The sequence below is a fragment of the Melozone crissalis genome, unplaced genomic scaffold (assembly GCF_028551555.1).
Source record: "Melozone crissalis strain CALT ecotype California unplaced genomic scaffold, PUWL_Pcris_2 ptg000057l_1, whole genome shotgun sequence".
In the NCBI taxonomy this organism is placed as follows: Eukaryota; Metazoa; Chordata; class Aves; order Passeriformes; family Passerellidae; genus Melozone; species Melozone crissalis.
In genome coordinates this window covers 6386065-6412326 of record NW_026535835.1, presented here as the reverse complement: position 1 = coordinate 6412326, position 26262 = coordinate 6386065, and the positions used below count along the sequence as shown (strand labels likewise).

Sequence of the window (26262 nt, the reverse complement as noted above, 5' to 3'; positions counted from 1 at the left end):
GACAGGGGGTTGTGCAGGAGTGGAAAGCAGCCAGGGCCTGGCAGGTGGGCATCTGGTGGGCTTTTTGGGGAGAGGGAGAGGCATTAATCCTGGGAGAAGGAGCTGGAGAGGCCCTGGAGCAGTGTGGGATGAAATAACTGTTGTGTGTTAGTGAATCCTGCATTAGAGGGAGGATGAACCTCCCCAAGAGCCCTGCAGAGCTGGGGGTGAGTGTCCCACCCCTGCCCAGCCTCTCCCTGAGCAGCAGGCAAATAACTTGGAAAGTACAGGAAGGATAAAAGGAAAATAAACCTATCCTGAAAAGGAATCATCAGTCAAATGCTTATTTAAATGAGCTGTTGCACTGGAGTCACCAGGACATTAACGAAAAGTAAAAAGTGATTTGGAACCTCAGAAAATCTCACACTTTGATGTGATTTGTCTTCCAGTAAGATGTGTGTTCTAATTGCCCTCTAATGAAAGAGGAGTATCTTCATGGACTCCATTTTACTGGAGAAGAGAGAAATGAGACAGTTTTTATTATTATTATTCCACAGGGGCACAGGTAGAAGGGTCAGGGAGGTGTACAGAGATAATAAAGCATCAGGAACAAATCTCATTTATTAGGGGTTTGGGGAAGGTTCAAATTACTGCATTTTCCCACATTATTCAATAACCTTACTCTCTTGCTTGCAGGTGAAGGAGGATATTGGAGATTTTTATCTTCTGAAGCAGAGCTAAAATGAGATGCCTGGTTCAGTGGATTAAATGTTAAATTAAATCTCTTAATCTGGAAAGACCAGAGTGGGGTTTGGACTTTGTGCAGAAACTTTGCTCTTGTATTCTCTAAGCACTGTCACTGTGATATCTGGAGCACTGCTGCTCCCTAGAGTCAGGAAAACAGCCTTTCATCTGAAAAATCAGGTGTCAAGCAAGAGCCAGCCATGTCACACAGCTTTTCTTCCCTCCTGTGTTCAGTGCAAGGATGTTTTGTTCTGATATGAATGTGTTACATGGCTGGGACTGGAATAATTGCAATGTAATGCTCAGACATTAAAGATTCTCAGCCTACAAAATGCTAATCTTACATCCACCACCATCACATGGAAAGATGAAAGCAGCTTTAGTCTTGTTTCTCTTATGTAAATAGAGGCCCCAGAGGAGCAAACTGTTTTTCCAATAACCAGAAAAGAATTAAATTAGGTTCTCAATCAAGAAAGAATTTTGCTTTATAAAAGCAGATAATAATTAATGCAAAAACTTATTTAACAATAAACCATTCTCATCAATTAGGAGTTTGTTTTAATCTGGTTTGTCATTTTCTCTCTTGTGCAGAAAATGTCACATTCCTCTTGTCCATCATGTTCCCTTAAAGAGTCAAAAGTCTTAATTTAGAACCGTTGATGGGAATTAGGAGGGTGATGTTCTCAATTCCAAGGTGAAGAGCCTGAAAATGCAGGAGGCTGAAGAGCAGAGGTTTAAGCCTGTCTCCACCTCTGGCAAAGCCAGAGCTCACCCTGGGCAGCACAAGGGCCAGGGAAGAAAAACCTGCCTGGAGAATTTCCCTACCTCTTTAATTTGCTGGCTCACGCCCTCCAGCAGCACCAGTGCTGGTTTTTAATCCACACATTTGCATTCCTCTTATCCAAATCAACGTTTCCTCCCTTTCAGCTGGTCCTTTAAGGCATTTCTGTGCTGGCTGACAGGCTGGGGCTGTGTGATACCTCTGCAGCTGCCAGGATGTTTGAACAGCTCATCAACAAAGGGCAGAGCATTGCCAGAGCGTGCAAAGGCAGCAAAGCTGATGAACCAGCGAGCGCTGCGCAGCTCACCCAGGAGCTGTCCGAAGCCTTCCATGGGATGCCCACAGAGCTGCTGGAGGCTCCTGGCAGCCCTTCAGCTCTCAGGGGAGTAGAGTTTGACCAGGTGCTGCAGCTCTGTGGCATAGCCCGTGAGCGGGCAGCGCTGGTGAGCCTTCACAAAGCCGTGGGCACAGCGGTAGCAGAACACGAAGCCGGACGTGGCCAGGGCCGTGGCGTTGACGCGCACCTTGCGGCACAGGGGGCACACGGACTTCAGGCTGGGCAGCACGGCTGAGCTGGGCTCGTGATCCAGGTGCACAGGGGGTGGGGGCGTGGGGAGGGCTGTCAGGGACTTGATGGTCTCCTGGTTTTCTGAGGAGTACCACCAGTCCAGGAACTGCAGGAAGAAGACGCTGACGGACAGGCCGGTGGACAGCGAGACGGCGACGGCGCCCAGAGCTCTCCTCAGGGCTGACTGCACTCGTGAGGCAAAGCTGCAGCAGAGAGAAACAGGGAGAGATGGTTACTGCTGCACATTCATCCATCTAGAAACCATGGGGAAGAGCACCTTGGCAGTGACAGCTTCACACAGCTCCTTAATGCTGAGTTAGTTGGTCACTGTGTCCCATATTTGCACTTATTAGGACGTTTCAGATTCTTTTTTTATTTTAAGGAAGATGGTTACTACTGCACATTTATCCATCTAGAAACCATGGGGAAAAGCACCTCGGGAGTGACAGCTTCATACAGCTCCTTCATGCTAAGTTGGTCCCATGTTTGCCCTTATTAGGATGTTTCAGATTCTTTTTTTATTTTAAGGAAGATCCAAGATGGTTGCTACTGCACATTTACCTATCTAGAAACCATGGGGAAGAGCACCTGGGGAGTGACAGCTTCATACAGCTCCTTAGTGCTGAGTTAGTTGGTCACTGTGTCCCATGTTTGTTATTAGGATGCTTCAGATTCTTTTTTTTTACTTTAAGGAAGATCCAAGATGGTTGCTACTGCACATTTACCTATCTAGAAACCATGGGGAAGAGCACCTGGGGAGTGACAGCTTCACACAGCTCCTTAATGCTGAGTTAGCATTAAGGAGCTAACATTAAGTTAGTTAGGGAGCTAACTAACATTAAGGAGCTAACTAACATTAAGTTAGTGTCCCATGTTTGCACTTATTAGGATATTTCAGATTCTTTTTTTATTTTAAGGAAGATCCAAGATGGTTACTACTGCACATTTATCCATTAGAAACTGTGGGGAAAAGCACCTCGGGAGTGACTGCTTCATACAGCTCCTTCATGCTAAGTTGGTCCCATGTTTGCCCTTATTAGGATGCTTCAGATTCTCTTTCTTACTTTAAGGAAAATCCAAGATGGTTACTACTGCACACCTAGAAGCCATGGGGAAAAGCACCTGGAGAGTGACTGCTTCATACACCTCTGTAATCCTAAATTAGTTATCCTAATTAGTGTCCCATGTTTGCAGTTATTAGGATGTTTCAGATTCTTTTTTTTTACTTTAAGAAAGATCCAAGATGGTTACTACTGCACATTTACCTATCTAGAAACCATGGGGAAGAGCTGAGGAGTGACAGCTTCATACAGCTCCTTAATGCTAAGTTAGTTGGTCACTGTGTCCCATTTTTGCACTTCTTACGATGTTTCAGATTTTTATTTTAAGGAAGATCCAAGATGGTTACTACTGCACATTTATCCATCTAGAAACCATGGGGAAGAGCATCTGGGGAGTGACAGCTTCACACAGCTCCTTCATGCTAAGTTGGTCCCATGTTTGCACTTATTAGGATCTTTCAGATTCTTTTTTTATTTTAAGGAAGATCCAAAATCCTGTTTTTTTCAGAAGTTTAAATCAGAAGAATTTGGATTAAAGGATCCTGGAGCACAGGGTGTTTCACTCCAGGTCACCATTTCACAGGGTATTCAGTGTGGCCATGACCAGCTGCTGCTTAGGAAAATCAAAGAAATAAGTTTCAATCCTTTCAGCAACATTGCTGCAACTGCTGCCCCTCCTTTGCTGGAAAAGTGCAGGGCAAGACTGAACAGAATAAAGGTTTGCATGCCCAAAAACACCCCCAAAGTCTGAAATTTTATTACCAAAAAATAGTTTCAAGCTAATCCCTGCTACTGGTTTCCTTATTTTCGCTCTCAATACACCCTTTTGGAGCACATTTTGTGAACTTTCAATTTGAATTTTTGGAGAACAAGGCACTTTTCCTTGCAGCATCACCTCTAAATTTACACACCCATGGAACACCCTGGAGGGCAACACCTGAGCCAGGTTCTGCCATACCTGTGTGTTTGACTTGAGGTGCTTTCAGCCCATTTCTTCTCCAGGGCTTGGATATCCTCTGCAGTCAGCCTGACCAGGCGGACACCAGCCAGCTTCAGCATGGGGGAATGATGCTCAGCCTTGCCCAGGATGTAGCACAGCTGCTGGATAAGAAACCAGCCCTCCCAGGTCATGTTTACATAGGGGTAAGCAGCTAGAAAGGCTCTGTAGAAGCGCTTCCAGGATGACGAGGGAGGGTGGATGGAGTACTCATCCTCCTCCCTCAGGCTGGACACCAGTTTCTCCAGCTTTCCTTTCAGGTAAGGAACAAGAACCAGCAGGAGCAGAGATTTCCAGTGGTGCCTCTTTGGCAGGCCAGCTGTGGCCAGAGGTCGCTGTCTGCCGCTTCCCATGGGGATCCTCTTCATGCTGTAGAAGTTCTCCGAGAAGGAGGCGCTGCACCTGGCCAGGTAGTGCTGCTGCAGCAGCAAATCCAGAAGAACGTAAATCTCATCAAACCACCGCCAGAGGAAACCGTACCGGGTAGGGTTGGACTCGGCAAGCACCTGTTGCAAAAGGGACACAAAACAGGAGGAATCAGAGCGGTTTGGGTTGGAAGGAGCATTAAAAATTATGTGGTTCCAGCCTGACATTTTTTACTGTCCCTGTGCTCCAAGCCCCGTCCAATTTGGATTTGAACACGCTCAGGGATGGGGCAGCCACAGCTTCTCTGCGCCAGGGCCTCCCCACCCTCACAGGGAAGGAGCTGAAAGTGCAGTAAAATGCTAAATTATAAATCACAGCAGAAATAAACGACGCCTCTAATTCTCAAACAACCCAGGTGGCTCCCAAATGTCCCGCTGCCTGCGAGTGCCCCGGAGTTACACACCAGCCCCCCTCCTCTCCCTTCACCCTCACCTTGACCAGGTGCTGCAGGGCGGGTTTCACGGCGGCCATCAGGCTGTCCTGGGCCACCGCCTCGAACACGGACGGCCGCTCCTCCCCGGCCGGGGCGGCCGTGAGGTGAGCGCCCACCTCCGCCATGACACCGCCACACCGCCACACCGCCCCGCCGCTAGGGGGCGCCTCTGCCCTGCCCCGCCCCGCCCCCCGGAAGCGCGGCCCGCCGGCGCTCCGCCCGCTGCAGCCGCTCTATGGTAGCGGGGCGCGGCCGCTCTGGGCGGGGAGGGTTCGATCTCGCTGATCCAAGTCCGCCCGGCCCCGCCGCTTCCGGTTCCGCCGCCGCCCCCGCAGCGGTGAGTCCGGTCCGTGAGTGGGGCCGGGGCTGAGGGCGCGGGAGGGACACGGGAGCGGTGAGGGTCAGCGGCGGCGCACTGCGACAGGGCGGGCAGGGAGTTGGGAGGGGCTGAGGGGGCGCTGGGAGAGGTGAGGGCAGTGCTGGGGTGCCGCCATAGGGCGGGGAGGGCGCTGGGAGGGGATAGCGGGAGGAGGTGTGAGGAACTGGGATAGGGAGGGGAGAGAAACTGCTCAGGGAGGGCTGGGGGATGATGGGAGGGGCTGGGAGGGGAGAGGAGGGGTGGGGGGACTGGTGTGGGTGGGAAGGGGAACTGGGAGAGGTGAGGGGCACTGGAAAAGGCAACTGGGATAGAGTGGGAGGGGGCACCGAGGGGGAATTGGGAGGGGGAACTGGGATAAGGTGGGAAGGGGCAATGGGAGGGACATCTGGCATAGGGTGGGAGGGGGCACTAGGAGGAGGTGAGGGGCTCTGGGAGAAGGCTCTGGGAGAGGTGAGGGATACTGGAAAAGGGAACTGGGATAGGGTGGGAGGGGATACTGTGAGGGACACCTGGGATAAGGTGGGAGGGGGAACTGGGAGGAGGTGAGGGGCACTGGGAGAGGTGAGGTGCACTGGGAGGGACACCTGGGATAAGATGGGAAGGGGCACTGGGAGAGGGGAACTGGGATGGGGGGGAGAATCACTGGTGAGGCACTGGGAGTGGCTCTGGTGATGTACTGGAAGAGGCCACTGGGAAGACTGGGCAGGTGGTTGCAGAGGAGATGGAGGGGTGAGAGCGGTGGGGTCAGTGGGTCCTGGAAGGAGACACTGGTTTGGGTTGATGGATTGGACTGGGATGGGCTTTGGTGGGATGGGAATGAGCATGGCAAGGTGCTGGGATACTGGTGGGGGCAGGCAGGGATTAGGGCTGGGTGCTGAGAGGGACTGGGAGTGCTGGGGAGGGGAACTGGGATTTGTGGGGAATGCTGCTGTGACTGGGGGATACTGGGAGAGATCTGGGAAGTGGTGCTGAGGAGGAAGGGCTGGTGGGCAGGGGGCTTGAGGGCGGTACTGGGGTGCCAGTGGAGGGTGGGTGGGTGCTGGGAGTCCTGCTGGAGGTGTGGGAGGGGCTGGGATGGGGCTCCCATGGAATGGGGATGTTTGGTCCCCAGGATGGGAACAAAATCCTCGTGCCAGCACAAGTTCAGGGCTGCAGGCTCAGCTCTCCCTCTGCCATCCACGTTCCATTGTTCTGTTTGTCTCCCTGGCTCTCCAGTGGCCCTGGGCCACGCTTGGGCTGTCACACAGCTCCTTGAGAGGCTTTCCAGGAAAAATGGGTGGCACCATTTCCACTGGAGCTAAACCAGGGATCACTGGGGAGATTTAGGGATTGATGGTTTCAGTGTCCAGGAGCTTGCCTTAATCCCATGGCCCTTAAACCTGCCCCCCTCCTGTGTGGGATCAGTGCTGGGGAGCAGCTCAGGCTGACTGGAGTGGTGTGTGGGGTCAGGCAGGTGTTGCTCAGACACAGGGTCAGGTTTTCTGTGTGGGTTTGGGCTGAGGAGGCTTTTCCTGCTTTGGTTCAGTCTGCAGTGAAATGTCAAGCCACTGTTGGTAGCACTGAGCATTGCTGGAGCTTTCTGGAGCCATTCCTCCCTCTCATCTCTCCTCATTTGCTGGGGTTGGATCAGGAGGAGCCTTTTGCTGTCAGCTCTGAGCACCTCTTACCTGTTTCCATCTCTAGTGAGGAGGGGGCAGTCTAAAGCAGATTTTTCTTCTGAAAATACAAAGCTGTTCATGATGTTCTAATTTCCCTTGGCTCTCCTTGGTTTTAGATTTACAAGGAGCTGGCATTTTGTGCAGTGTTTGAAATATCTGCTTCCATTTGCTGTGAAGCACACTGAGGTTGTTGGTGATGAGATAATGCCCAGTGCTGCTGGCAGGCTGTCTCTGAACAGTGTGCAAAGCAAGCTCTGACACACATGAAGCAGCAATCTGTGTGCTGGTGAGAAAAGCAGCTTTTTCCTGTGCTGCACATGGAGTAGGGCAGGTTGGTTATTCACCTAAGGCAGCTCTCATTTACCTCCATCAGAGGAGGCATGAGCTGTGCTTGGCCCTGCCTGAGTGTTTCTAGGATTTTTCACGTTTCCAAGTAAATGAAAGGAGAAAAACAACAATATCTGAAAGGAGAAAAACAACATAATGTGCTGCCCTTGGGGTTTAATGACCATCTCTGAAATCCAGCAGGGTTCCTTCCTCTCTGTGTGTAGCTTTATTCAGCTGGGCTGATGTTTGTAATGTTTGGGTTGGGTTTTTTCCTCCCCCCTTCCATTTTCTCCCTAATCTGCTGCTGTGGCCCCAGTTAAAGCTGTATTAGAGTGGCTCAGCTGAGATGTGACCCTGGCTGACAAATCCCCACATAATGCAAACAAAGAACATCGAGGCCGCGTTCAGTGCTTTGTGCATGGCCCTGTGCCAAACTCTCTGGCAGAGAAAAACATTTTATTTAAGTCTTCCTTTTAAGCTGAGCTCAAACCCGAGGGCCTCTGTCAGCAATAATGTTGCAGCTGAACACAGAGTCTGATTTTAATTACAAAACAAGCTCCACAGTAGCCTCTGCTTTCAGGGAGGGGCTGTGAGATTTTTTTTTTTTTTTTTTTTGCTGGGAAAATTGCACTCATTGTGGCTTTCCCTGTTTTGGAAGGAGGTTAAAACCTCCTCTGCACGAGGAGTGTGTTTCCAGAGCTGTCTCCAGGCTTGGCAGGAGCAGAAAGGGAGAGAAATCAAAGCAAACCCAGTCATTCAGCCTAACTGGATGAGGTGGAAACAGGGCAGGCAGCAGCACAAGGCAACTGGGAAAAGCAACAGGTTGATCCTCATGCAGATGTTTGGCAGCTGGACAGGATGATCCATGAAAAAAAGGGTGGAAATTGGGGCACTGCTGGGAATTGAACTGCTGGCGTGTCCAGGTGGATGTGGGAACATGGAAAGGTGATGGCATTGGGGCTGGTGAAGGGATGAGGGAGGAAAGGGTTAAGGAAGAACAGTTTGATTGCACTGCTGGGCAGCCCTGGAGTTCAGAGCTGTGCTGGTCCTTTTGCTGCTGAGCCAGCAAGACCTGCAGGGCTTAGAGGCAAGACAGGCAGCATTTAGGGAACATGATTTACTGCTTTGCTGGCAGCCTTTGAGGTCGTGGAAGGATGTGTAAGAAAAGGGGAATTGGGGCCAAAAAGATAAAAAAAGGAGGAAAGAAATGATCAAATCCTTTTTGAGATGGTTTTAGGGTCATAGTTCCTAGCATTGATACAGCCTTTCATCAAAAGCAGTAAAAGTGCCCACTCCTCTGCTTGTTTTGAAAATTGTTTCCTATTTATCACAGCGCTAGCAATTGTAAGAATAAAATGATGGATATCCACATGTGTTTGGGTAATACCTGTATTCCAAGGCATTAATTTAGTTCTGTGGTACTGGTGAGACCACTCTTGTGGCTCTGCTGAGCATTTGCTGCTCCAACAGCATTTTTCCATCCTGTCCACAAAAAAAAAAAAAAACCAAAAAAGCAGAGCAGCACAGAAATAATGAGCTGTGTGCGTGTGTCTCAGAGGTGGGATGTCAGATCTTGGCAGAGAAATATTTCAATTTCAGGCTTGAGAAAACTGAAAAGTAATGGTTTCTCTTTTCAGAAAAAAACACTGTTTTGCATCTGCAGGGAACAAAAGGAGGGAAAGGAATGAAAGGCCTGGGGGTGGGTGTTGCAAGTGGGGTTAATTGTGCCTTCCATGAGATGCAGCACAGGCAGATATCGTTAGGGGGAGATGAGATGACAGTTTCCTTTGTCTGAAACATGCACTTCTCCCTGCCAGGCGAGACACTGGATGTGCTTTTCCTTGGAAAATGAATCTGTGTACCCAGGAAAGGCAGCTGCACAGCACGCCAGCATCTGCTGGTTATAAGGAGTTCAAAAAATACCTTTTGCCTGCTGAGACTGAGAATTTAGGAAGCTGGGCTGAGCAGCACTGTTGTGTTTTTAGCAAGCCATTTAAATCCCTGTGTTTGCCAAGTAAAACCAGCAGCAGGTGCAGGATGAAGATTGGGGAACTCGTGCCTGTGGATGTGAAGCTTTTGCTTCCTCCTTCCCTCACCAACCATCCTTGCTTGAGTTCCTGCCTCACAAACTGGCTGTTGCCACCAAACTGCATTTGGAGCTGATTTGTTCTTTTTTTATTCCTCATATTCTCAGGTGTTTTAAGGAGCTGGAACCATGACGGACTCCAAATACTTCACGACCAATAAAAAAGGTTGGTGTTGAGCTGCTGCAGTGGATTGGAGGTGGTGGGTGGTTATTTTTACACAGCTTTTTTAACTGCATGCAGGAGAACTTGTGCTTTTCTGGTAGCTCTGTCCCTGTTTCTCTTCTTAATCATCCAGGGAGAAACTTCCAAAGTAGGTCACATGGTGACAAAAGACAAAACTGGGGTATTACACGTTTTTGTGATTCACAAAATGACCCAAATTGCTGCTCTTTCAAGAAGCAGAAAGCAAAGCAATGGGATTTGAGTGCAGAGACAAAGTTCTGGTTATGGGCCAACAAGTGCCAGACTAGGGATGGTGTTAATTTGGGCATCACAGGATTAGGTTGATATAAGGAATTTAATATTTTGGATATATACATCAAGCAAACATTATGGATTTTCCTGCTTCCATTTTCTCCAAAGCTGCAGGTGCACTGTTTGACTTTCCTCTGCCTTTACTGCAGGTGTGGTGGTTACCTCACCTCAGGACAAGCTGCTGCCCTTAAAAATGGGAATCCTGGAAAGGCTTTTTGGGCTCACTTTACTCATTCAGCTGCTTCAGGGCAGGACTTGTGTCACAGACATCTTTTCATGAAAATCCTTTCCTTAGGAGTTTTTCCTCCTGAGAAGCTGAGAGGCCTCAGGAACAAAATGTAAACATTTATTATTTGCTGCTGTGGAATGCAACAGGTGCATCTGTGATTGGTCTCATGTGGTTGTTTCTAATTAATGGCCAATCACAGTCAGCTGGCTCAGACTCTCTGTCCAAGCCACAAACCTTTGTTATCATTCCTTTCTATTCTTAGCTTAGCTAACCTTCTGAGATTAAACCTTTTCTTCTATTCTTTTAGTATCGTTTTAATGTAATATATATTATAAAATAATAAATCAAGCCTTCTGAAACATGGAGTCAAAATCCTCATCTCTTCTTTCAACATAAGACCCCTGTGAATGCCATCACAGGCTTGTTCTGCTGAGGCTGTCCCAGGCAGATTTTCTAACCAGTTCTTGAATAAAACCCTGTTGCTGAGTGCAATTTAAGCCTGATCATTCTCCAGCAGATGTGGAATATGGTTTGCATTAACCTCTCCTTTGCAAAATGGCTCAGTGCTCCCTCTGAATGCCTGCCAGTGCAAAAACCCACACTGTTGATGTATTTATGTGTCATTAAGCCTCACAATGAGCTCATAAATGAACCTAATGCAGTTGACATCTTTCAGAGGAGCAGCTCTGCAAGTTCAGAGCTGAAGGCAGGTTTTTGTGGGCTGGCTGCAGGGAGCCAGTCTGGGCTGGGGGAGAGCTGGAGCTGCCTCAGCTCTCTCTGCTCCAGGGCAGGAGCTCTGGGTGAGTAATGCCAGGCTCTTCCTCAGGCAGGAGGGATGACGAGTGGTCTCTGCACTGCTGCAGCTTCTCTTCTTTTTTGGAGTCCCTGGCAGTCTCTGTGTGTCAGATTTTAATTAGTGCTGCTGCTCTGAGCAAGTGTAGGAATGGAAATTTGGTGCTAGAGCTTGTCAGGGATATTTGGATATTTTATCATGTGCTCAGGCTGTGGCTCCCAGTGGGAATGCTGCTGGCTGTCCTTCCTGAGGAAAGCTGTCTGTCTGTCTGTTGGGAGCATTATCCTTCTCACACCACTGGCTCTGTCTGGAACAAGCCTGATAAACAGCCTTTTGCACATGTTGTTTTTTATTTTATAACTTGATTGCCACTTTGGTGACCCAGCCTGACCTGGCTTTCCACCCAGCCATATCTGGAGGAATTCATGCTGCTTTGGGAGCCTTGGAATCCGGACAAGCTGTGTTACATGCAGCTTTTCTTAGTGGTAGCTCTGTCTTTTGAGCTTTTTTCCACTGGACTAAACACATGCTGTCCTGTTTCAGGAACCCACAGCATTTGGGCTCCACTCCAGCTTTCTGAGGAAGCTTTCAATGATGAGCAAAACTTAAAAAAGTCTGGGCAAAATTCCTAGCTTAGTTTGTTTCTTACAGGCACGAATTTGGCATCTCCAAGTATCTTTTCATGCTGGTTATGTAATGGTTGCCTCAGAGAAACAGATGCTCCAGGGATGTGATTTGGTGTCCTGGAGGTGGGAGAGCTGCCACACACAGCTTGGTTCTTGTTTGTGGCATTTTCCTTTGCAAGGTGGAGTCATATCAGTCCCTTGAGTGTTGCAGCTTTGCTTCTCAGTGAACCATGTTCTGCACAAGGTCTGACAGCCTCCAAGTGCAGCTGGGCCAGTTTTATGATTCCCATAAAAGGCCAAGAAAGCAAAAATTCACTCTTGAATTACTCCTAAAACAAGACCCTTTTCTTCTCCTGAGAGGTTTAATCTGTTGGTTTTTTTTTTCTTCTGCCAGGAGAGATTTTTGAATTGAAGGCTGAGCTCAACAATGAAAAGAAAGAGAAGAGGAAAGAAGCTGTAAAGAAGGTTATTGCAGCCATGACTGTGGGGAAGGATGTCAGGTAAAAGCAGTTTGTACCTGTGGCAGCTCAGCTTGTCCTGGGACTCAGCTGTGGTGACACATGTCCCTGGAACAGCTGAGGACGGCTGTGCCTCAGTCACAGGTGTCTCAAACTCCTTGCTGGCACTGAAAGCAAGAGAAACAACTGTTTTCAGTGTGGATAAAGCCTTTTTTATTTAAAGCATACCCAGAATTCAGCCATTTTGTATGACACTTTAGGTGATGTTTTCTTGCTGCTTGCTGTCCTGGGTTTTAATGTTACCAAGATAATTCCAAGTTTTTCTTAGCCTTATCTGGCACAGCATAAATTTAAGCTGCATTTTAAAATGGCTGATGTTAAAATTGAACCTGTGTCTTACTGCAGCTGAAGGACACTGGCATTCACTGTCCCCAATACTGTTTTCTGAGAGAAGCAGAACAACCTGTTAAGATGAATGCTTTCTGCCTTTCTCCCTCCTGTTCCTGGAGCCCAGCAGAGAGTCAGGGATTCTGGATTCAGTCAGTGATGCTGGATTCAGTCAGGGATTGTGGATTCAGTCAGGGATTGTGGATTCAGTCAGGGATTCTGAATTCACAGCAGCCTGGTCTGTTGCCACGGAAATCAATATGAGCTTGCAAATTCAGCATCATGACTTCATCATAGAATGAAGGAACATATAAACTGAAAGGGGAAAAAAAAACCCTAATGTTTTCTGCCAGCAGCATTTACCCATCACCTTCAGATCCCCACAGCAAACCTGGGAGCTGCAGAATCTTTGTGTAACTTCCTGTGTTATTCTGCAGTGCTGTTTGCAGATGGCTGCTTGACATTTGAGTGAAGCCCAGCTTGTCAGTGTTTAAGCTTCTGACCACTCTGGACTTTGCTAGTCTGGAATTTGGTTCTTCATAAGTGTCCTGCATGACCAAAACATTTTAAAGCAACATTTTTCCTCTTGTGGGTTCATTTCCAGACCTGGTATGGCAGGATTTCCTTGTTTGGTGAACTCCTTAGTTCATATGTAGGAAATGGCATTTTCACCTCCTCCTGTGTTAAAGCTGTAGAAGAGAATTAAATTATTATTAAAAGCCATTGCAAACTGCTTTGAAGGGGAAGGTGACCTTTCATTAAACAGCAGAGTGCTTAAAGTGGAACTCCTGCTTCTCTGGCTTCCTTGATATTGTTACTGTCCTCTTTGCAGGCCCTGCGACCTCTGGGTTTTATTTTGTGGGTGGGAGTGTGGATGTGCTGGAGGGCAGGAATGCTCTGCAGGGGGGATCTGGGCAGGCTGAGGCTCAGTGAGGTCAGGTCACAGCAACCCATGGAACACTCCAGGCATGAGGAAGAGCTGCTGGAAAGATGGAAAAGGATCAGGGGTGCTGGTCACATGTGGCTGAACATGAGCTGCTGTGTGCCAAGAGAGCCAATGGCACCTGCCTGTATCAGGAGCAGTGTGGGCAGCAGGAGCAGGGCAGTGATTGTCCCTCTGTGCTGGGCACTGCTCAGGCCACTCCTCAAATCCTGGGCTCAGTTTGGGGCCCCTCATGGCAAGAAGGACATTGGGGGGCTGGAGCATGTCCAGAGGAGGGGATGGACTGGAGCACAGCTCTGATGAGGAGCAGCTTTGGTGGGGGGCTCAGTCTGGAGAAAAGGAGGCTCAAGGGGGGTGTTCTCACCCTCTGAACTCCCTGCCAGGAGGGTGCAGCTGGGGTCAGTCCCTTCTCCCAGGTGACAATGAGAGGAAATCACCTCCAGTTGTGCCAGGGAGGTTCAGATGGGATTGAAACAGGCAGAGGTGGAGTCACCATCCCTGGGAGAGTTTTGGAAGGTGTTCAGATGTTGCACTTGGGGACATGGTTGTGGCAGTGCTGGGGGAACTGCTGGCACTTCCTAACCTAAACAATTCTCTGATTCCATCCTTGTGTTGTGTATCCAGCTCTCTGTTCCCTGATGTTGTCAACTGCATGCAGACTGACAACCTGGAGCTGAAGAAGCTGGTCTACCTGTACCTGATGAACTATGCCAAAAGCCAGCCAGACATGGCCATCATGGCTGTCAACAGCTTTGTGAAGGTAACCTGCTCCCCTGGCACATCAGGAAAGGGGCCAGCACACTGCCTGCCAGCACATCTTTGTCCTTTGGGAGCTTTATCTCTGCTTTGGGGCTGGGCTCATAGAGGAGAGTGCTGAATCCACCAGATCTGAGTCCTTTCTCAGTTGTTCCTTCTGGTTATTGCAGAGGAGATGACTTTAGCAGCCCTGTGAGTGGCTGTGAGTGAACCTGCTCCAGGGAAAGCTGCTTCTGTTGTTTTACCAACTTCTGGTACTGGAAAACAGATTTTATCTGTTTCATCTTCCAGCCTTTGTAGTATCTGAAACATGAATATCAAACTTCCTGTTTAAATGTTCCAGCTGTGCTCTGTGTGGCAAACCTTTATCTCTGGTGAAACTGAGAGACAGTTCACTGGAAAAACAACAGCCTGATTGCTGGCTTGCCTTTAGTTCTCTTGTCAGGTTGCCTCTCCTTATCTAGGAAATGTTATTCCAGTCCCATGTTGTGCAAGGTAAAACCCAGTGCTTAGAAGAAGTTTGAGTGTTATAACTTGACACTTGGGAATGGGATTGAATTCCAAAGTTTCTTTTGTGGTTCTTGAGGCAGAAGGAGGTGAAGAGACCTAAACTGAGAGATCTGCTCTTCTGGCCAGAGAGTATGTGCCTGTCTTCTTCTCTGGAAAGAATATTGTCTGCCTTTAAAGTGCAATTCTGTTAGAATAGAGTTATAAAAGGATATTTTCGATCTCCCACCCTGCAGAGGGAAGCCTGGTGTCCCTTTTGGCAGCTTGAGGGACAGATGTTAGTGAAGAGCAAGTGCTGACATTGGTCTGCACCAACTCAGCACTTCCCAGTTCAAGGTGGGGAATGCACTGGTAGGATGTGTCACTTTTCTCTTGCAGGCTTTAAATTGGTTTTTCAGCTGCAGGAAATTTGAACAGTGCAAGGTAAATGCTTTTGTAGGTCATTCTGTAGCCATCCTTTTACAGGCTGATTTTGGAGGAGCTGTAGATGGATTGGATGCATGGAAAATTATGTAGGCTTGGAGTAGGAAATGTTGCATTCCTGTCTGCCTTTTCTTTTTCCTATTTAGCAAGGCACCTCTGGAGTAGCTTTTGCTTAGTGCTCCATGTGTTGTAACTTAAGGGATGTTTGTGTTTGGCCTTTAAGAAATGGGCCTTGATGACTGTTGCATTGTGCTTAGTTGTTGGTTTTCCCCATTTTATTTCTTGCTCCTTTAAACCAGAAAGGTTGGAAATCAGTAAATTTGTCTGTGGTGAGATTTTGGGTGCTGACAGCTGCCTCTCCAGCTTTGCTGGGAGAATGAAGGGACAGGAAACATCTCGAGACAGAGTGAAATATTTCTGTGAAGCAACAAGTGCCCTTTTATCCCTGATCTGAAACAATTGCCTGGCTCTCAGCTCTTGGAATCTCTGCTGGTCAGAGTGACTCTGAGATGTGTTAGAAAGACTTTTCCCAGCCCAGCAGTCAAAGAAGGAGTCAGGATTCTTCTGTTCTTGTTCTCAAGGTTGTTTATTGTTTCTTATCTATAAAATTCTTTCTCTGACCCTCCAAGGTCTGTCTGGCAGGTTGGGTTGAGCACACTGGTGTTAAGTTTTTATACTGAAAACTATGTGTACAATATTTACAATAATTTCCCAATACCTATCACCTGTGTTAGACAGTGAGCTTCTACTCTAAACTCATCTAAAAATACCAACATCACCCAAAACATGGAGACTAGGAAGAACAAGAAAAAAGGACAAGGCACACCCAAATGCCTCCATCTTGGGACCCCGAGCTCCCATTCTAAAAACCTCAAAGATCTATTTTCCACTCTGTGACAAACTAACTATTATTCTACTTAAACTTTATTGACTTGTAATTCTTCCTATAAAGGTTGGTAATTGTTTTTTCCAAGGGCTGAATCAAAGGCACAGGGGTCTTGGGCTCTGAGCCCCTGGCCAGGGTGTCAAGGTCAGAGGAATTTCCTGGGTTCTGACACTTAGCGTGCAATCAGAGAGATGCTGCTTAAGTAAGAGCAGCCTGGCTGCAGGGAATCTGCTGCTGCAGCTGTGTTTGTGTTGTGGTGCAGATGTGCTGCAGATGTTTTTGTGTTGTGCTGCAGGACTGTGAGGACCCAAACCCCCTGATCCGTGCGCTGGCCGTGCGCACCATGGGCTGCATCCGCGTGGACAAAATCACCGAGTACCTGTGCGAGCCCCTGCGCAAGTGCCTGAAGGATGAGGACCCCTACGTGAGGAAAACTGCAGCTGTCTGTGTGGCCAAGCTCCACGACATCAATGCCCAGATGGTGGAGGACCAAGGGTTCCTGGATTCCCTGCGGGATCTGATTGCAGACTCCAATCCCATGGTAAGGTGTTCCCAGCACGGTGCTTTATTGTAAATTTCCATTTACAGGGATGCATCTTACTCCATGTTCTCAGATGCCTCTGACTCCATGTTCTCAGAAGGCTAATTTATTACTTTATTATACTATATTATATTAAAGAATACTATACTATACTAAAGAATACAGAAAGGATACTTACTGAATGCTAAAAAGATAATAATGAAAACTCACGACTCTTTCCAGAGTCCCTGATTGGCCAAAGAGTCAAAACAACTTCACACCAGAATCCAATCAAGCAATCACCTGTGGGTAAACAATATTCAAACACATGAGCACAACACAGGAGAAGCAAATGAGATAAGAATTGTTTTCCTTTTCTCTGAGGCCTCTCACTGCCTTTCAGTTTCCCAGGAGAAGAGCCCTGAGTGAAGGAATCATGTTCAGAGAATGTGAGTGCCACATGCTTGAGTTTGTGTTGTTTGGAAATCACAAATGTGAAAGGTTCTGTGATGATTTTGGTTAGAGAACACTTGTTGCCTCAGAAAACAGGGAGTATCTTCTGTTATTTGATCTGTTTGGGCTTTTGCCTGTTTTAACTTCTTGGCCAGGCGAGTCATAAGAGCAAGAATTATGTGATGCTGCTGCCTTGGTGACAGCTTGTAGCTCTTGCTTTCCTGCAGGCTTTGGCTCTTCTTGGAATAAGAGTTTGGATGAATTAATTTGCTAATGCAGATAAATTCATTGGCTTGTAATGAGTGGAGAAAATCAATGCTAATGTTTTTAATAAAGTTAAATGAGTTGTCAGAGGAGAGGTGGAGATCATGACCAGGAATTTCACATGAGTGAATTACCTACTAAATCAGCATTTAATTATGCTTGATGGAGGGTCCACTTCCAAGCCAGGTGTCTCCTGCTATTATTTTGTGACTAAAAGGTGGTGGCCAAGGAACTGAAGTGTCCCACTGCATCATCCTTTCATTGAATTCTGTTTCCTGCTGGAATCCAGGCAGCATAACAATATCAGCCTGACCCTTAGCAGGGAAGAAAACTTCTGCAGCTCAGCTTAAATCAGAGTTTAAGAATGTGACTGCTACTTTTTTAGCTCTTTTAGAGAATGGACTCTGGTTAAAGAAATAATCTCACATTATTAGGGCAGGTTTAGCAGCTCTTTCAGTGGTGCATGAGTCAAACCACAGAATTTGTCCTGCTGTAGTCTTTGGGCACCTGAGATAAACCAAGTGCAGGTGATAAGGTGCCATCCCCTTTAGCAGGAGAGTGAAGGCTGCTGATTGCTCTTTGTAGGACTCTGTAGAGGCAGTAAAACTCGAGGTGTCTGACTGTCACAGGCAGCAGTCTGAGTGGTGGTGTCTCTCAGGAGATACAGACACTTCTTTTCTCTGATATCCAGCTCTTTTACAAGCTGTTCTTTTTATCTGCCTCCCTGATTTATTTTTTTTTCCTTATGCCAGGCTTCTGTGTGAATATTGATGACTACTTGAAGGTGCTTTCTTTGTCCAGGCAGCTCTGAGGCTGGTAGAGAAACACCTGCTGTTGCAGTTCAGTGTGGGGGGTGTGCCTTGCAGCCTCTGAAGGGACTGGCTTGGGCTCCTTTAGCTCCACTTCAATGTTCCCTGGTGTTCAGCAGCTCCCAGGCAGCAGAGGGGGTCAGGGACAGAACCTCCTCTTCTCCCAGCCTTGCTTCCAGCTCTGGTTTTATTCTGATTGCAGCCACATGGAGATGAGGTGAAGAGCTCTGGCTGAAAAGATGTGCTGCTTCAGGAGAAATAACAAGATTTTCTTGCCCTTTGTGCTTGTTGATCTCAGTGGTTTGGTCAATGAGCCACTGGCTGACAGGAGAGCATAGATGTGTATTTTAAAAGTGCATTAACTTAACATAGGCTTAAATGAATGGTGAGAAGAGGAAAAATAAAGGGCAGTGTGTGTTCCATTTGCTGAATAAACCTCCAAATGTAGCACAGGGCTTCTTAATAAAACATCAGGAAAACTCCTGAGCTCCTGGGTGGTAATGAGGGTGGGCTGGGGCAGCTGTGCAGGGTCACTGTACCTGCTTCATGCTGTACTTACTGCTCCTTGCAAAACTGAGGGTTCACAGCAGGAAAATGCACTTTGGAGGAGTGCTGAGGAAGAAGAGGCCTGGGGTGTGTTTTCAGGTCTGCAGGCTTGGAGAGGATTCTGTAGCTGCTGTTCTGTTTCCCAGGTTTTACTGTAGATGGGGCATAATATTTCTTCATTTTAAGGGTGCATGGGGAGAGATTTTATCAAAGGCTTGAGGCTCTTAGAGCTGGTGATTTAATACAATATTTAATCTGTTGTGATTTTAGTAGAACAGGAAAAGAAATTTTAGAAGAAAAAAAATTTTAGTAGAAATTTCAACTTAACCAAACTTTTAGTTAAGTTGATCCTCTTGGAATTTCCTTTCTTTGTGGCACAGTGGCTCCCTCAAAAGTACAGGAATTATCCACCCCTAATTAAGGTTCACCTTCCTGGTCAAACCATCCACCTCATTGCTTTCTCCATGTGAAACTTCCTGATGACCTTGAATTGTGTTTGCCAAATAAGTGATATTTGTGTGCAAGTTGATATTTATTAAGTTAGTTTTCCTTGGAATGCAGTCCTGCCTGGAAGGTCTTTTTAAGTGAAATGTGTGTATCAGTACTGCCTATCAAAAAGCAAAGATTGCTGGAAGGAATGGATACAGATGGATCTTTTCTGATGGATCCTATTCCTCTGTAAATGGTGCATCTCAATCATTGCAACCTGTTAGCCAAACTCATTCATATTTATATTATAAATGTTTCTCCTCTTTTGATGGCTTGTGGAAATGGGCGACATTAGACACTTAATGAAGCAGAATTCTTGAGATGGGAAATCCACACTTGTTCTCTCTTCTGAGAAATGGGGATTTTGAGCAGGAGCTAAAAAAGGCTGCAGCTGAAAAATAGTCTTCAAGAAGGGTTTTATTATGGCTTTGGAATTGGTTGCCTCTAGCACATGAGCAAGCTCTAAGCATTTGAGCTGGGTGTTGGTGGAGGAACATCTCCATCTGTGGTTCACTAATTGCCTCATAATTGTGCAGGGATCAGGGTGCATATTTCTCTGGGCTCACCTTCATCATAAGGATGTCTAAGTTGGAGGTGACCTTCTCAGAAACATTTTGGGTTTGTTCTCTTTTTTTCCTTATATTTTTCGATTAATGGCATTATTCTGTGTTAATAAAGCAGCAGCCTTTGGGGATATTCAGGGCATTGAGGTACTGTAGGTGCACAGCCAAGGTTCTTTCCCCTTTATCTGTTTTATTTTTGTTGCCAGGATGTTTCCTTAGTTCACGTGAGGTGATTTTCTATGCAGGTGCATCCCCTGGGTGAATTAATTCAAAATTCTAAGTGCAGATATATTGATAGGGGTGTATCTGGTGAGATGGGCTGGTGGCTTTTGCCATGACAGCAGAGTTGTCTGAGTTGTGTTGTGCAGGCCATGGCCCAAAACCCTTTACCAGGGCAGGGTTCAGTTGCCCTGCACAAGTTTGATTGTGGAGAAGTCTTTAATCTCATTTTCACAGGCTCTGAAGTGCCTGTGGCTGCCCTTTTCCAGTTGGGATCCTGCTGAAGAGGATCTTTCCATAGAAGGGGAGCCCTCATTTCATCCCAGAGCTGTCTTAAGGCAAATCCTCCTTTTTTCACCCTGCATTTCTGCATGTGAAGATCAGCAGAAGCAGGACTGGAGGAATGTAAAGCTGAGGCCTGGCTGCCTTGGGCTGCTGCACTTGCTGAGCCCTCAGCACCTGTCTTGCTGGTAACCTGGGTGAAATGCAACTCAGAAGCCTCTTCTCCTATAATCCTCATGTTCTAACAAAAAATGCTTCCAAAATGAGGTTTTTGTGCCCTGTTACTGCAGAACACCATTCACAGCCAGCAATGGGTAACAGTGAGGGGAGAGAGGTGGGAGTGTTTCACACCCACTGGTGGCCAGAGCTTCTCTGAACTCATGGAAAAACCTTATTTTGTTATTTTTTTCCTGCTGCTGTCTTGTTCTGGCCTTGCAATGACTGCTCCTCCTTGGAGCACTGGAAGTGCTGAGCCCAGGAGAGGGAGAGCAGACCACGAGATGGCAGCAGCTGAAAGCAGAACCAAAGCTGACTATCTTTAGACACTTTATTTTGTAACTACTTCCCTCCTGGTTTATTTTTTTTTATCCCTGCACTTGATTTTCTTCAGGAATGTAAATATTAGCAGAAAAACATGAGAGGAAATCCATCTAAAACCTTAACATTTGAATGGAACAACCTTTCTCTCCAAATATTTTCAATCCTTGACCTTCTAAAGTAACTTTTAGCCCATGGAATAGATTCCCTGCCAGTCTCTGTTATCTACATGGCTTAAGTTAACTGGAGTCACCTTCTCCCTGCTATTTTCTAGGTTTTTAATTCCTTCCTGCAGCATTTCTCCTTCCTCATGCTGGATCCAAGGTTTTTCAGGTGTGGCTGTTCTATTTTTGTGGACTGCACAGACTTTTTGTGCTGTGTTTTACACCCTCTACATCACAATTTATTGGGAGAAACATTCTTGGGACTCAGCACAGAGTAAGCTGAGATCACATAATTGATTAAAATGCACCAAGTGTGTGGAGTATAATTAAACTCTTTTTGTAGCTGGGAGGTTTTTAACATTTAACACTGAGAAGGGAATCTGAGATCTGACAGTGGAGATGGTGAGGTCCAGCTTGATCTAATCCAGATTCCCTCCAGCAATATTGAGTTTCCACAGCTCACAGATGAGACTAAAACCCTGTAGAGATAAATCAGAGTGTTCTCCTGCTCTGCCTGCAAGGGATGTGGGTTCCTTCCCTGCCAGAACTTCACTGGGTGTGTGGGAGCTGCCTGCATGACCCTATGGAGGAAGATTATCTTCCTTTATATTTTTCCTACTAGCTAGCAAGCAGAATGTCTCTGAGCTGGTGTCCTGAGGAATGAGCCTGTTTAGAAACAAAAAAGAGCTTTTGCCTCCTGGGCCTGTCCTCTGCAGGAGTTTTATCCTTCTCTTTCTATTAAAGCTGAGAAAAGAACTCCTTGGTGAGAAGCTGGTGATCCCCTGAGTCCCAGAAGGATTTTGTGGGAAGCAGTCAGGGATGTGGGAATTATCTTATCCAGCAGGGAGTGGAACAGCACCTTCTCCCTGGGCACAGGAGGTCACTTGTTCCCCATGGGGACAATCCCAGCCCTGTGTTTTCCCTCTGCAGCTGCTGTTTTCTTCTGGTGGGAGGAGTGAGCTGTCACTGCTGGATGAATTCATGATTCCTGCTCATGAAGGTTGTAAGGATTTGACAATCCACATCCCAGTGTGGAGCTGAATATTGCTGGGAGCTCTGCAGCATCTCATCAACCTGGGGCTGCTCCAGGATTCCCTTTCTGTCCTGTGGGCAAAAAAATATCCCTCTTCTTTTCAAACCAAGCACTGCAGATGCAGGCTGGGTCTTGAAGTCCTCCAGCCATGCCTGAATTGATCCTGTGTGTGGTTTGGGGTTTTTTTATAATGTTTGTGTTGCAAGTAGAGATAATATTTCCTTCTGGGAGACACTTGATGGCATTTGTGGGTGGAATTTCTTTTACCCAGTGATGGATGTGTTGCAGTGAATGAGAACATTGCTTGGGGCTCTTGGGGAGTGGTGATGGTGGCACTTTGGAGCTCTCTAATGGGTGCTTGTGCTGTTTCCGTGAGGCTGTCCAGAAGGAAAAGCAACACTTCTGGTAAACTGTGCAGCCAAAAGCAGCAGCAAGATGGGAGAGAGATGGGGAGAAGCTGTGGAGGAGCCTGTCTGAACAGAGGCTGTGTTCATGTGTGTGAGATGCCAGAGACAGGAAATGTGGGGGATTGCCTGGCACTGCAGAAACCAGCTGTGTGTGTGGCAGCAGGCACAGCAAAGACTTAAAGAGGCAGAAAGGGAGAGCTGCCACCTGTGATGGTGGCACAGCTTCTGGTTTCCCACTCTGAGCCCCTTGTTGTGCTGCTGAAACCAGCTTTGGATTTGGAATGAGCTCCTGCAGGGGAATCTCACTCACTGGAGCAGGTGTTTTCATCCTAAAGAGGTCTGAGGGAATTTCAGGCATGCATGTGGGACTTGAGTTTTTGTTGGTTGGTTTGTGGAATGAAGGATTCAGCTCTTGAGCATCTTCCCTCAAAGATGTGATTTTTTTTTTTCCCCTGTGTTTTCAGTGCTGGCAGAGAGGTGAGGAGTTTGGTAATTTGTGAACTTCCATGGCTCCAGAGTTTATCTTCCCAGATCTCTCATTTTATAAATCTTAATTGACAAATTCATCTATCAGAGACTTGTCTCCTTCCAATTACAGCCACCAGCATGTGCCTAATTTCCAAAGTATTAGTCTTGCTGAACAGATCATTCCAGGATCTCTAACATCCATCAGTTTGCTGGGAATTTTGTTGACATGTGCCTACATGTTATTGGAACAGACACTTGCAGCTATTGACAAATACCATTTGTCAGATAATGTTGTGATTGTGATGTTTTGTAACTCTGTACCCCCCTTTTTAGGGCTCTGTAAGGAATTTGGTGCTTAGCTGGCCCTTTTTTCTCAGCTCAGATCAGAGGCAGCCCATTTGCCACTGGATGGTGCCAGCGAGAACCTCTGCAAGGAAAATTGCAAAAAATAAAGCAAAACCTTTCTGATGTGTCTGGTAGGTGCCTGATCCAGACTGGGATCACACCACAGTGATTTCTGGAAGGGAAACAGGGAGCTGCAGACCCTCTGTGTCTTCTCATGGAATTTAATTTCCTGCACTGAGGGCTCAGCTCTGCCAAGAAGCTCCTTGTGATGGAGCAGCTTCTTGCCCACCTACCCCAAGAGTTTCAACAGCTGGGGAAAGCTTGTTTTCCTGCCTTACAGCTCACACATCCTGATTTTTGCAAGGATATGAGAGCAGGAGTGATGTTCCAGTCTGCCACAAAGTGCCATTTTTCTGCTGGGAAGTGCAGAAAAAAAAAAAAAAAACCCAGTTAGGGCAAGCACACCGTGGGAAGTAAAACACTTAACTTGCCTTGCATAAAAATTCAGCCCACTTGCAAAAAGCAAGCCAGGAGGTCTTCCCCACCCAGGCAGTTTTTGGGATGTGATCAGGAGCTGGGGATGTGTGAGTCTTTAATTTATATCTGTACATATAAACAGGCATTGACAGTGTGAGAGGCTCATGAGGGCTCTCTGACTTGCAGGGTTGAGCCATTTCATAGAATTATTGAATCACAAAAGGGTTTGGGTTGGGAGGGACCTTAATGTTCAATTTGTTCCATCCCCTGCCATGGTCAGGGACACCTTTCACTGTCCCATATTGCTCCAAGCCCCATTCAGCACTCCCAGGGATGGGGCAGCCACAGCTTCTCAGGGCTTCACCACCCTCACAGGGAAGAATTATTTTGTAAAGTAAGAAATGTTAATGGTTCCTGGGGCTAGGGAATGGTTCCTGTTCCTAGGGAAGCAGAGTAAGGAGGGCTTGGAGATAAAAGTGATGATGTGAACAGGATGAGGGGTCTTGTTCTCTGGAGAGCACCTGGTAGGGACATTGTGGGCACGCAGCATGCTCATAAAAATGAGTGGCCCTGTGAGACACCCATCCATGGCTGCTCTGCATCTCCCAGCTGGTAGCCTGTGCTTGATGGCACAGATGCACCCTGCCAGCCCAGAGTGCTCTCTGAAATGGCAGCACCTCAGAATCATCTCCTGCAGCCTGGCTCCCTTGAGGGCAGGAGCCTCCAGCTGTGGAGGGAGCGCTGCTTTCCCTCAGCACCTTCTCTGAGCCCCTTCATTTTTCCTCTTTTTCTTCATTTCCGCTTCACTTTAGCGGCATGGCAAGCCAGAGGTTCCTGTTTCAAGCAGCAGAACATTGTATTTCATTAGCTCCATTACACACTTGGTTTAATTTCCAATTAGCTTGGGATGCTGGGGAAATAATCTGATTGCTTTGACTAGTTGGCGTTCTGGATGTGCCGAGCTTCCCTCCTGTCCCCCCAGCCCCTGCAAAGCTTTGCTGTGTGGGCTGCCAGGCAGACATGCAGGTTTTCAGCCACCCCCTTCCCTCCCTGGTGCTGTTTGGTGCCATTTGCTGTGAGCTGAAGGTTTGAGCTGCCAGAAGGAATCACTTGGAAATCACAGTGCTCCTACCTCTGCAGCTTCCCTGGAGGTCGGCTCTGGTCTGCCTGGCTGCAGAGGGAGTTTGTCTGGAGGTGGATTTAAAATTGTTGGCTTCTTCTTAAAGCTGTGATGTGGATTTAAGTGTAGATGTTTGGGCTTGGTTTCTTTTTTTTTATTTTATTTTTAGTTTTTAATAAGAGCATGGGAGATTTTGATTATCCTCATCCCAATCACGCTTCTCCAAGAACCTAAATGTATTGGGTAATTCCAATAAATTCCTCCAAATTTGTCAAAATTCCCCCAGCCAAAAGGAGGTTTATTGTCATTCAGCTCATCCCATGCTCCAAAGGGATGTTGCTGTGGCTGCATTTGAATAATGTCATTGTGTACCCAGGGTAAACTGATTTACATCAGCAAGCCAGGGACCTGTTATTATTATTAATTGTTATTAATTCTTCAATCTGCTCTGCATTTTTATTTTCTGGGGGATTTTTAGGCAGATCATCATTTGGTAGCTCTTAGCTTAAAGTTGGTATTCTTAATTGTGAGTCAAATTAGGCATTTTCCAGTGGAGTTAACTTGGAATTTTAAAGCTTTTTCTGTTCATTAGCTGTTTATGCTCACATTTCTGTGGCTACTGTTGACTTCTGGTTTTTTTATTATTTTTGAGAACTCAAGACTACACCAGCTGTTAGTTTTATGTACTTTAAGTCTGCTTCTTCCAGTCTATGGGATAAAGTATACAAGTGGTTGGTTTCTCATCAAAATAAACATGGGGCCTGTTTTGAAAAGCAAAGAATACTTTGTTTGCTAAAGAAACTCAGGGGTTTTTGCAGTCAGCGTGTGAAACTTGTCTAGTTCCTTGGTCCTATGCCATTTGTAAAGCTTTATCTTACTTTTATGTCCCTCAGCAATTCTATAATTTTTTATTTTAAAGAGAAAATTACTTCTTGTAACTGATCACTTTGTTCTTGCTGTTTAATGTAGTTGGGCTTCCTGATGTTGTACTGCTGTGTTAAGGAAGAAGTGTTAACCCAGCTGAAGACTTAAGGTTCAGCTTTGATGTTGCAGATTTTTTAAAAAAATTTTTTGGCCAGAAAACATCTTTTTAAATATTTCCAGTGGCACTTCCATGAGTGCCAAAGCACCCAGTGGATTAGCAGGTGATGGAACAGCAGAATTGGTACTGAGTGGTTCTTTATGGATTTTTGCCATACCTGGGTGAGAACTCTTAGTGGGGGACGCTTCAGTCCTTGACCTGAGCTCTGACTCGGTGGGAGCAGCTGGCAGGGCAGGAGCTGTGTGCTGGAACTGTGCTCTGTGTTCCTGTGGCTGCCTGAGGCAGTGGCAGTGCCAGGGAAGAGGTGAGGCTGTGTGCTGCAGCCAGTGTTTGTGTTGGACTGCTTCCTGAGAGCTGTTTGCCTTTCAGCTCTGCTGGGGCTGTGTGAAAAGCCTTGAAGATGCTGATTGTTGTTGTTGGCATAGCACAACACCAGAACACATCAATATGTTCAGTGCAAATAGCCAGCAAGTCCTTTTTTTTTAATAAATATTGTTTAAAGTTTGCATTTATTCCCCACCTTTCCCTTATCCCCTTTACTTCAATTATCTCCTTGTCACTGGTGCTGAGGTGGGAGGTGAGGACCAGCTTTAATTGTGGAC

At 46.9% G+C, this 26262-nt stretch overlaps 2 protein-coding genes across 3 annotated transcripts in view; one reads left to right on the top strand and one right to left on the bottom strand.

Moving 5' to 3' along the window:
• Nucleotides 1-460: 460 nt before the first annotated feature.
• On the bottom strand, nucleotides 461-5114 carry PEX12 (peroxisomal biogenesis factor 12). The gene is made up of 3 exons (XM_054287265.1): nucleotides 4989-5114; nucleotides 4092-4636; nucleotides 461-2275 (listed from the first exon to the last, which is right to left on the bottom strand). The coding sequence occupies exons 1-3, from the start codon at nucleotides 5112-5114 to the stop codon at nucleotides 1876-1878; spliced, it is 1071 nt and encodes a 356-aa protein (XP_054143240.1). The 3' UTR covers nucleotides 461-1875.
• Nucleotides 5115-5269: 155 nt separating this feature from the next.
• Nucleotides 5270-26262, top strand: part of AP2B1 (adaptor related protein complex 2 subunit beta 1) — an 80989-nt gene continuing 59996 nt past the window's right edge. The window contains exons 1-5 of one of the 2 annotated variants that reach the window (XM_054287090.1): nucleotides 5270-5326; nucleotides 9548-9605; nucleotides 11957-12062; nucleotides 13975-14110; nucleotides 16218-16463. In XM_054287090.1, coding sequence (XP_054143065.1) covers nucleotides 9569-9605; nucleotides 11957-12062; nucleotides 13975-14110; nucleotides 16218-16463 — 525 coding nt within the window. In that variant the 5' untranslated portion in view covers nucleotides 5270-5326; nucleotides 9548-9568. Of the gene's footprint in view, nucleotides 5327-5352; nucleotides 5384-9547; nucleotides 9606-11956; nucleotides 12063-13974; nucleotides 14111-16217; nucleotides 16464-26262 lie in introns of those variants that run through there. The other variant, XM_054287091.1, reaches the window with a different exon arrangement.